Raw genomic sequence first — 11,056 nt, 5'->3', positions numbered from 1 at the left:
ACGCTTGTTCTCTTCGGGAACAACCTTCGGGTTGTTCTAGATGGCTGTTCCGCATCGTATCCTTCAAAACGATATCTGGCTTCCTAAATCTCTCTTCTTTGCTCTTTCACCTGCTCCAAACCTGGAATGATATCAATTAAACACGAATTATGACTGAGAATTAACTCAAAGCACACATATAATGGTATTAAAAACACCATATATCAGTATGATGCATAAAAGTTCGTTGATTTTGTTTGATGTTTGGTTGTAAAGTTTATTACAAGCAGAGGAATGCAACGTGGTTTACTACATTGTGTTCAGTAGAGGTTTGGTTTGATTTACTTGTTTGTGCACAGTTCGATGTTTGTATAATGTTTTGGGAATGGTTTCAAGACAGGTCAGAACATGTTTTTCAAAAAAAAAAATTGTTTGAAGTTCGGATATCGGATATATCCGAAAATATCCGAACCCAAAGTGAAAAAACCCAAACCCGACCCGAAATGTCAAAATACCCGAACGGGTTCTATACTCTTATACCGAAATACCCGAATATCCGAAATACCCTATCCAAACCCAAATGGGTACCCGAACGCCCACCCCTAACCCTCGAGTACGCTCTCGCCAAGAAACATGTCTGACCTCAAAACCCAAAAATATAACGCGTGAAGAAAATGACAAGCGACAGAGGCTCATGGAGGATCCAGAGGAAGAGGAGGAGGAGGAAGACCCCTATATCATGTCTCCATTATGATTATCACAAGTCTATCTATAAAGGGAAGAGGAATGAGTCTGAGAAGAGGATCTTGACCTTTTTGCACCTCGTAGAATTACTTACATCATAAGCTTTCCTTTTATCTTCATTATATCAATATTCATACTCAATAAGAAACACTTTTAAATCTTCAAATCATACTTAAAATATCATTTTATTCGTTTCTTGTTCAACTCGTTATATCGAATCCTAACCCTAATTTTACAAAGCATGGAAATACACCATCACCGCCGATTCAAATCATCATAATTGTGGACAATGAGAAATAGAGTTCTCTCATTGTGAAAGCTACAAAAAGCGAGTACGAGGATTGAAATAAAACTCAACTCCATTATGGAAGTACTTCATTTTGAAGAAATGAAGTTTTACATTGGAGATACTCTAAGATACTGGTTTTCAACTCCGCAAGCAAACTATTTTCGATTCATTGTTCTTTATAGTTTTTTAATTCTTTTAATTCATTTTCTACCTTTCACATAATGTTCCACTCAGATGTAAAATAGCTTTTGATTGAATAAATTTGACATTCATTAGAAAAAAAAAATCACAACTCAAAAACCGATTTACTCTACGACTTGTGCAGTCACCTCGGTGACCTTAACTCCTATCCCTAGCGCCTAGAAAATGTTTCCATCGCTTCAACTAAGTTTCAATGCTCCTTTTTCAATCTTCGATGAACTACCGGAATAGAAAAAATTGGTTGACACGAGGCTCAACTTACTGTACCAATTCTGCGCTATTTAGTTTCTTATTTAAGGAATATAAAGTAACCATCATTAGAACAGTGATCCTATCGATATCTAAAGTGTGCAGCTCTTTGTAATGCCCCGACTATCCACGGCTAATGGGCCTACCATGTCCGCTCTCTCAGTCCATGGGATCCATCCTGTCCGATGGCCGGTGTGTACATTTTTATAAGTCTCGAAATTCATGTTTACTTACCCTACAATCACCACATGATCTTTTCCCGTGCTTTGGTTTCACTCACACGGTATCGCGAATCACTTCCCGAGAGGTCACCCATCCTTTCACTACTCCAGCATAAGCAAGCTTAACCCTGGAGTTCTAAACGGATGTGTGACATAAAATGTAAGTTTACTTTGGTGACATAGGTAGTCAAATCGATCTTCTTAAGCCTTCCAACATATACCAATCGGGATGTTACAATTCACCCCTCTTAAAGAACGCAACGCCCTCGTTGCGCCCCAGGATCGTTACCCATGTTAGTGTGAGCCATCACTGACTCCACACTTGTCTGGGTTCGGCTCTGATACCACTTGTAACCCCTCGGCCATCCACGGCTAATGGGCCTCCCACGTCCGCTCTGTTGGTCCGTGGGCTCCATATCCCGTCTGATGGACGGTGTGTTAAAAAATTTCAAGGCTCGAAATTCATGTTTACTGACCCTGCAATCACCACATGACATTTCTCCGTGATTTGGCCTCACTCACACGAAATCGCGAATCACTTCCCTATAGATCACCTATCCTTTCACTACTCCAGCGTAAGCACGCTTAACTCTGGAGTTCTAAACGGATGTTTGACGGAAAATTTAAGTTTAAATTGGTGACATAGGTAGCCAATTCAATCCTCTTAAGCCTTCCAACATATACCACAAACCGGGATGTTACAATTCACCACTCTTAAAGAACGAAACGCCCTCGCATAATCGTTACCCATGTTAGTGTGAGTCATCACTGACTCCACACTCGTCTGGGTTCGGCTCTGATACAAATTGTAATGCCTCGACCATCCATGGCTAATGGGCCTCCCACGCCCGCTCTCTCGGTCCGTGGGCTCCATCCCGTCCGATGGGCGGTTTGTTACTTTTTTCAAGGCTTGAAACTCATATTCGCTGATCCTGCAATTACCACGTGACATTTCCCCGTGCTTTGGCCTTACTTACACGGTATCGTGAATCACTTCTCGATAGGTCACCCATCATTTCACTACTTCAGGATAAAGCACGCTTAACCCTTGAGTTTTGAATGGGATGTGTGACGAAAAAGGTAAATGTATTTTGGTGATATAGATAGTCAAATCAATTTTTTTAAGCCTTTCACACTACAAGCTGGGATGTTGCACTCTTATTCCTACTGCGTCAACAAACGAACAAACTTGTGATCACATTCCCTACACATGTCATAAACTAAGCTAGTTATCATCAGTGTAGGTTTTTTTTTCTTTTGACAAACAGGGTAGGCTTGTTTGTGAGATATTTTTATCAAAGTAAAAAAGTCATTGTGGTGCACCTTTGACAAGAAGATATCTGGAGGTTACAATTTAGATGCGCCCTTAATTTCAGGATTTGTGTAAATACAATACACATTATTACCATCGTCCTTATATATTATTTGACAATCATTGTAACATTTTTTGTAACTATGTGTCATCACCACAATGAATCTTAGAATTTTTAGAAAAATAGGTTGGTGCATCAAAATATGTAATAAGTTTTTATTAAACTAACCATAAATTCATTATTAATGTTCTTCATTATTTACTTAAATAAAAATTACGGAATTACCTAATATAGATAAAAATTGTGTATAATCTATCATATTTGTTTATTTTTAAATAATTAAAATAAATTAAATAGCCACATTAACCATACGATAAAATTTTAGATTTTTCTTTATATGTTATATTTTGATTTTTTCTAAACCACTATAAATTATTAAAATTGTTTAAAGTTTCACATTCAAATTTTTGTGATCCATGGTTTAAAACTTTTGTTATGAAAAAAATACAAATGATTACAATATCATATAAGTAGAAAGCCTCATTTAATAAATATTAAGATTAAAAGATATATATATATATATATATATATATATATATATATATTTTTTAAGAAAAAAATTAAATTATGCACCATATAAAAATACATAAATATTTTAATTTCGAAATTTGCTTTGAACAAATTTTTTTTCGCTTTGGACAAATATTGACAACTTAATACTTAAATTTTAAACTTTGCATTGCATTTTAAAAAAAAATTATAAACTACTAAAACTATTAATCCCAAAGTAAAACTTTTGTTATCAGTGATATAAAGTTTTTGTTATAAAAATATATATTATCAAAAACCATATGATTGGAAAACATCATTTAATAGATATCAATATTAGAAATCCACTATCTATAAGTTAATATCATTTAATGTTAATTATGTACTATATAAAATAGAAAATATTGTTTATTTGGATTAATAAAATTTATTTATATGTTCGCACCAATCTAATTATATACATATAAGTTACTGACTTTTAATTATTCAATATATATTTATAATTTCGTAATATGTAAAAAAACATAAAATATATAAAAATTAAAAAATATATATAATATTCATTCCCTTAACCCAGTTATTATTAAATCTGTTTGATGATCTTTTGTTTCGCTAAAGAAAACGAGAGTAAACTAATCAATTGACAAAATAAAAAGTTATCATTATACAATCTCGTATATATTAAAAGAGAAGCATTATTATTTAACATTTTTACACTACATTAGACACGTATCGGTCTCACAATCATTTAAGAATTATTGTGTTCACATACTATTTTTTTTAATTCTAGCGTAGACAATTTAATGTGTATATGTTCACACTAATTTTTTTTTTTAAATCAGCTTTTTTTTAGTTTTTGCATTTTTAACCTTTGTATTAATGAATTGAAGTTATGTCCGTACAACTACTGAATAATATCATTTTGAAAGAAATAAATACAAAATGATTATGATTCACATCAACTAAAATAGTGGAATGAGAATGTTTTCTAAAATTGAAAATTTCGTATCTTGGCGAACTTAGCCATGGTTGAGGCTTCTTTACACGAAGGCAATAAATAATTTTGATTGATTACGAATTAAGTAAATTGAGGTAAAAAAAATAACACACAAAGTCGAATCTTTAGTTAAGCCAAATATTGTTTTTCTTTACGAAGTTTTCATATCAGAACAAAAATTAGAAACATAATCATATTGCAAGAAAAAACAAGAAATCAGAAAAGTTTTAAAAGAAAAGAAAATTCGTGAAATCGATTGAAAAATAGAATTCAGGTGCTGAGTGAAGAGATCACATTATTTTCCACGCAACTCTATAACAATTTTCACTCCATTGTATCATGTTTTATTATATTAACCAAGAATTTTTTATACGAAAATACAGGTTACCGGTTTTAGACTACGTCAATTTTGCAACATGCCCAGAAATATTGACACGATTCTCAACCATTTTTATTGGTATTTTTAAAGTATAATCCAATAATTATGTATGTTATATAAACCGAGAATATTTGTTTACATTTATTTTATTTTGCTTTATATTAGTAGAAGAAAGTAAGAAAATTGTCATAAATATCACATTCATAATACCGCTTTTCTTGTTTACACTAACCACTTTTACCCTCACTTTTAAAGAGAGATAAAGATATTGACAACCCTAGGGTTAACCAATCTACACTTAGGGTTTAGAGTTGAGGGGTAGAGTCGGGTATTTGGAATGTGAAACTTAGTATTCTAATAAATATATAAATTAATACGTAAAAATACTAAAAAAAATATAAAAATAGTTTCAAAAAAATTTAAGATTTCAAAAATAAATTTTGAAAAATAAATTCAAAAAAATTTATAAAAAAGTTCATGTTTGAAAAAGTATAATTCGAAAACATAAAAAAAATATTTTTAATTTTTTAATTTTATTTATTTGTTTAAATAATTATTTATTATATATATATATATATATATATATATATACAAAACAAGGGTATAATAGTCTTTTGCCTCTTAATGAAGAATGAATTTTTGAAAATGTTTATTTAGTGGTGGTAAACATGAATAATGGTACTAACAGAGTGGTAAACATGAAAATTTCCTAAGAAAGTAAGTCTGGGTAAAACATCTGGATCCAAAGAACCAAACTGAATTGGATTTGAAAACAATACTAAACACAAACTAAAATTTATTAAGTATCAAATGATCTAAAAGTTTAATATCCAGATAACCAGACCCGAATCTGATCTAAACAAAAATATTTTGGATATAAAAAATATAGGGGAATTTCATGTTTATCACTTTGGTACCATTATTCATCTTTATCACTACTAAATGGACATTTTCAAAAATATCTTCTTCATTAAGCAGCAGAAGACTCTTATACCATTGTTCTATATATATATATATATATATATATATATATATATATTTTTTTTTTGTCAGCAACAACCAGACTCATATAGACTCTGTAAACCAAACTGGTAGCTCTGCATCCATTATGACTACAAACGAGGGTTGCTTTCTTGCACTGCGTGCTAGACTGTCCGCCCTAGAATTATGCGTCATTGGTATATGGATAAGCTATGAGCTGTAGAAGCTTCTTTTCAGGATCTTTATATCTTCCAGATAACTTACAAATGCGGGCCATTGTTATCTCTATATATAATAAAAAATTATTTAAATAAATAAAAAAAATATTTTTTAATGTTTTCGAATTATACTTTTTCAAATTCGAACTTTTATAAATTTTTTTTCAAAAATATTTTTCTTTTCAAAATTACTTTTTGAAAATCGAAAATTATGTTTGAAGCTATTTTTTAATTTTTTTTTATATTTTTAAAGTATTTATTTATATATTTATTAGAACCCTAAATTTCACATTCGAAAAACCATACGGTCCAATTCCCCACCCTCAACTCAAAACCCTAAGTCTAGATTAGTTAACCCCTAAGAGTATAAATGTCTTTTAGCCTTCATTAAAAGTGAGGGTAAAAATGATTAATGTAAACATGAAAAGTGATACTATGAATGTGGTATTTGTGGCAATTTACCCAAAAATATCTAAATCACAATTATATATTTAAATATGTTAATCATTTTAAATTTTATATCTATAAGATATTCAAAATTATGAAAATATCTAAAAATTATCAGCATAGTCACAAGTAAATATCTAAAAATAACATAAAATGTTCAAACTACGAAAAATATTTATTTTTTCTCCATCTCAATATTTAAATTGAGTTAATTTGGGAAAATTTCATGTTTACCGCTTTCATGATACCACTTTTCATCTTTACCACCACTAAAGGAACATTTTCAAAAATATATTCTTCATTGAGTGGCAAAAGACTCTTATACTCTTGTTCTCTATATATATAACAAATCATTATTTAAATAAAAAACAATAATTTTTTTAATGTTTTCGAATTATACTTTTTCAAATTTGAACTTTTTTATAAATTTTTTTTTTATATTTTTTTTTTGTTTCTTTTCAAATTTACGTTTTGAAAATCGAAAATTATGTTTGAAACTATTTTTTAAATTTTTTAAAAAATTTTTAAGTATTTATTTATATATTTATTATAATCCTAAATTTCATATTCTAAAAACCCTTTCCCACCCCTCAACTCTAAACTCTAAGTCTAGATTAGTTAACCTTATGGGTATAAGTGTCTTCTACCCTTCATTAAAAGTGAAGGTAAAAGTAATTAGTGTATACATGAAAAGTGGCACTATGAATGTGGTATTTGTGGTAATTTCCCATTTATTTTTATGTAAATTTTGATATTTGGTCTTACATTTTTCAAATTTTTATGTTTTATATTATTTTATTTTAATATTAAGTATATTTGGATTTTTGTTAAAAAAAATACATAGTTAAAATGGATGTACGAACTCAAATCCGAACCGAACCCGCAATAATTCGAACCAAATCCAAATCAAAATTTGTAAATATCCGAATACGATTTAAATTTCTAATACTAAAAGTCCGAAATCCGAATAGATTAACTGAATCCGAACGGATATATGAATGATCTTCTCTCTAAAAAGAAAGTATATAACAATTTTTTTAGTATAACATAAAATAAATGATCTAATAAATTATTTTAATGCCAGATACCTGGTGAAAGTTAAATGAGAAGATCAGATTCTCCCATGTGAGTTGTGAGAGATGATGAACGTTTTTTTTTTATTGACGTTTCCTCTATGATTGTCTTAATATTGCTGGTCTTTTTCAATTCTCAAGAAAGAAAAAAACGCAAAAGTTCTTATTTTTACGAGACCCTTTTCGAGAAGATTTCATTTGTTTTCCGTTTGGATCCAATTTTTTCTTACTGGGAAAAAGTTTTATTTTTCCTTCCTTGACTGATCCAAAGTTTCTATTTTTATTGTTCTGTTTCTCAGTTTCTTCACGCGTTCTCTCTTATCTCGTCTTCTTCTCAGTAGCTTCAAACGTTGACCGACTTTGTTCTCTCTCTCTGATCCAAATCTCCACAACACGAAGAAGAACCCTGATCTGCTGCTCCTTAGAGGTCCTTATTATATTCCTTGCTTTAAATCTCTATCTATGTTTAGCTCTCGAGTAAACTATGAATCTCTTAAGCTTTGCAAGATTTACATGAAACTGATCTTAGTTACTTTCTCTTCTTCAGAAAGATGGGTTCTTTCAAAGGCCATGCTTTGCCAGGTACATTGTTCCTTGTGGTTGGAGTATGGCACATTTGGAGCTCTGTGGTTCGATTCATATCCAACCCCAACTCATTTCGTGTTCGAGTTTGGCACCCTGTCCCTGGTTTCAACGACAGGTTCAAGTACTTGGAGCTCTACGTTGTCACCATTGGCTCGTTCATTGACTTGTGCATCGAGTTCTTCTACTCGACTCATCTCAAGTTCTTTGTCAATGGTGTACTGAATCCTTCCCACATGAACGACTTCGAGCATTCAGGGATGCTTCTCATGTTCTTCATCCTCGGCCTCATCGCTTTGCTCTCCGAGAAAACGAGGTACCATTTCATGTTTGTGTAATGATTAATGTATTCATCGTGACACCTTTCTTATATATAGGTTGCTTCCTCTGCCACAAGAAGCTCTGTGCCTAATCGCTGCAACAGCTTTTACAGCAGAAGGACTTCTCTTCTTCTTCCACTCCACAAGCCACAAAGGTCTTGAAGGTTATTACCATCTCCTCCTCGTCTTTCTCATCGGTCTCTGCGTCATCTCCTCAATAGCGGGAGCGATCTGCCCTACGAGCTTCCCAGTGGATCTGTGCAGTGGCATTGCAATGACTCTTCAAGGACTTTGGTTTTATCAGACGGCTTTCACTCTCTATGGCCCTATGATGCCTCAAGGCTGCGGTTTGAAAGAGAACTCTATCGTCTGCAGATCAGTCGATTCCGTTGTCTCTGGAGAGTTTCTGGCAAACTTTCAGCTCTTCTCTTTGGTTCTTGCTGTTCTTGTCTGCCTTGTGGGTTCATATTTTTTTGCAGCTTCAAGATTTGGAGTCAGTAGCTAGATGAGAGATCTTTAGGGAGTAGAATCTATAGATATTTTTGTTGTTCGTCTTCTCTTTTTCTTACTGAGTTTTTGTAGCTTGAAGATTTAAACAAGAAGAAGATACATGGCCGGCATTAACATATCTGACTATGCTACATATCTTAATCTAATAAAATGGTTTGGATATATTCTGCTCTCAAGAGTAACTTAGTGACTTTAGGAGATGGATTACACCCCTCCACAAGACCCATCGAATAACAGGCCCTAATCCAGCAAGTCGGATCGATTTGGTCGGCTCGGCGGCTAAACCTATCGGCTTGACCTTAGAGCACTTTTAGCCGGTCGAGTAAGTCGACCAAAAGTGCCCGGCTTGGAGAGAGTCTTGTCCAGGCCCGTATACTCGGCCTCTCGCATCAAGGCCCAAAGAGGTACGAAATTAGGGCATCAGGGGCAGGAGTCCTATAAAAAAGGGAAGGGGAAGCAACAAGAAAGGGGCTTTTGGACCATTGAACAGACTAAGCGGCCAGATCTAGGGTTTTAGGCTATCTTTTTGATCTTGTTACTCTAGGATCTTGTTGCTCTCTCACTTTCCTGTCACTCTTGTAATCCTCCAGTTTAAACCTAATAAAACGTCTTTAGTCATCCCATCTCTGACTTCTTTAGTAGACTGAATCCCGTTCAAACAATTGGCGCCCACCGTGGGACTGACTAAAGTAACGTTCTAGATCTACATGGTTCAAGACGACGCCACCTTCGGCGCTCCGGGCGGAGAACCGCCCCCAACGCCCGAAGCCGCGCCACCCATCGCCGCAGATTTTATGAGCTCTATCATGGCTCGACTCGCTCGTCAAGACGAAGTCCAAAAGACGACCAACGACCAATTAGCTGCTTTGGTCGCGGCACTCACAGCTCCTGACGGCCAAACAAGCCGTCCCCAGCAGATACGCCGTCGTCTCTTTAACACCAACCCAACGGCGACCATATCTCAGACGACTCGGAGCCAAATGAAACACTTCTCGCTGACCACCCCCCAGTAGGTTCTGATCTCGCAACCATACGCGAGCTCGCCGAGCTCAAACTCAGCTTCCAACAAATGAGCGAGAAGATCCATCAAGTAACCAGCGCGGCCCCGCAAATCGAGAGCGTCCTCGCCGCAACATCACGCACTCCGTTTACTAGCGCTCTGACCAGTGTGCAACTCGGAAAGATAGAGAAGCTGCGCCTACCGGAGTACAAACCCGGCGGAGACCCAGTGGAACACATGACAGCTTTCAAAATCGCGATGGCACGGGCACGACTCTCCGACGAAGAAAGGGACGCAGGCTACTGCCAACTGTTCGTCGAAACTCTCCACGAGCAAGCCCTAACATGGTTTTCTCAGTTAGAAGAAAACTCCATCAGAAGCTTCCGCGACTTGTCAGGAGCTTTTCTCAAGACTTACATTATGTTCACCAAGCGCAGCGCTACCGCCTCTAGCTTGTGGAATCTCAACCAAACCAAAGACCAGAGCCTCCGCGACTACATGGAGAAGTTCAAAGCTGTAGTCTCGAGGATTGAAATTCCAGACAGTATTGCCATTGACGCCTGCGGAACACGTTGTGGGTTCGTTCTAAATTCCGAGAGGATTTATACCAAAACCCAACTACGTCGCTCCAAGACGCTATCGCGCGATCTGACAATTTCATACGAATGGAAGAAGATACTAACGCCATTCTCAGTAAGATGAACGCACCCAAAGCTCCAGCGGCTAAAAACGCCAACACGCGACAAGAACCGCGCCAGCATTCTCCATTCGACAAAAACGGCCGCAAAGACGGATACATGTATGTCGCCAACGAGAACAACGTGCCGGTTTCAACTCTCATAGTCCGCAGAGAAGGATGGAACAAATGGGTAAGGGAGCTCGATTCGTCCGACAAACCAGTCGACACCGTTTGCTCGACCCAGACTACAACAGCAGCAGGTTCAGCGGCAGGACCTTCCAGAACCGTCGATCTCACCAAACATTGCAAGTATCACGACGTCAAA

At 35.1% G+C, this 11,056-nt stretch overlaps 1 protein-coding gene across 1 annotated transcript; it reads left to right on the top strand.

Moving 5' to 3' along the window:
• The first annotated feature begins 7,704 nt into the window (after positions 1-7,704).
• Positions 7,705-9,220, top strand: LOC106292841 (transmembrane protein 45B). The gene is made up of 3 exons (XM_013728504.1): positions 7,705-8,067; positions 8,188-8,538; positions 8,600-9,220. The coding sequence occupies exons 2-3, from the start codon at positions 8,192-8,194 to the stop codon at positions 9,045-9,047; spliced, it is 795 nt and encodes a 264-aa protein (XP_013583958.1). The 5' UTR covers positions 7,705-8,067; positions 8,188-8,191; the 3' UTR covers positions 9,048-9,220.
• Positions 9,221-11,056: the final 1,836 nt, after the last annotated feature.

The sequence above is a fragment of the Brassica oleracea genome, chromosome C5 (genome assembly GCF_000695525.1).
Source record: "Brassica oleracea var. oleracea cultivar TO1000 chromosome C5, BOL, whole genome shotgun sequence".
Taxonomy (NCBI): domain Eukaryota; kingdom Viridiplantae; phylum Streptophyta; class Magnoliopsida; order Brassicales; family Brassicaceae; genus Brassica; species Brassica oleracea.
This window is presented reverse-complemented; position numbering and strand designations above follow the sequence as displayed.

Excerpts from the sequence above, each read along its gene's own strand:
- LOC106292841 (XM_013728504.1), top strand. The coding sequence starts at position 8,192 with ATGGGTTCTTTCAAAGGCCATGCTTTGCCAGGTACATTGTTCCTTGTG. Across the intron at positions 8,539-8,599 it reads TTGCTCTCCGAGAAAACGAG|GTTGCTTCCTCTGCCACAAG; the intron begins GTACCATTTCAT and ends TCTTATATATAG.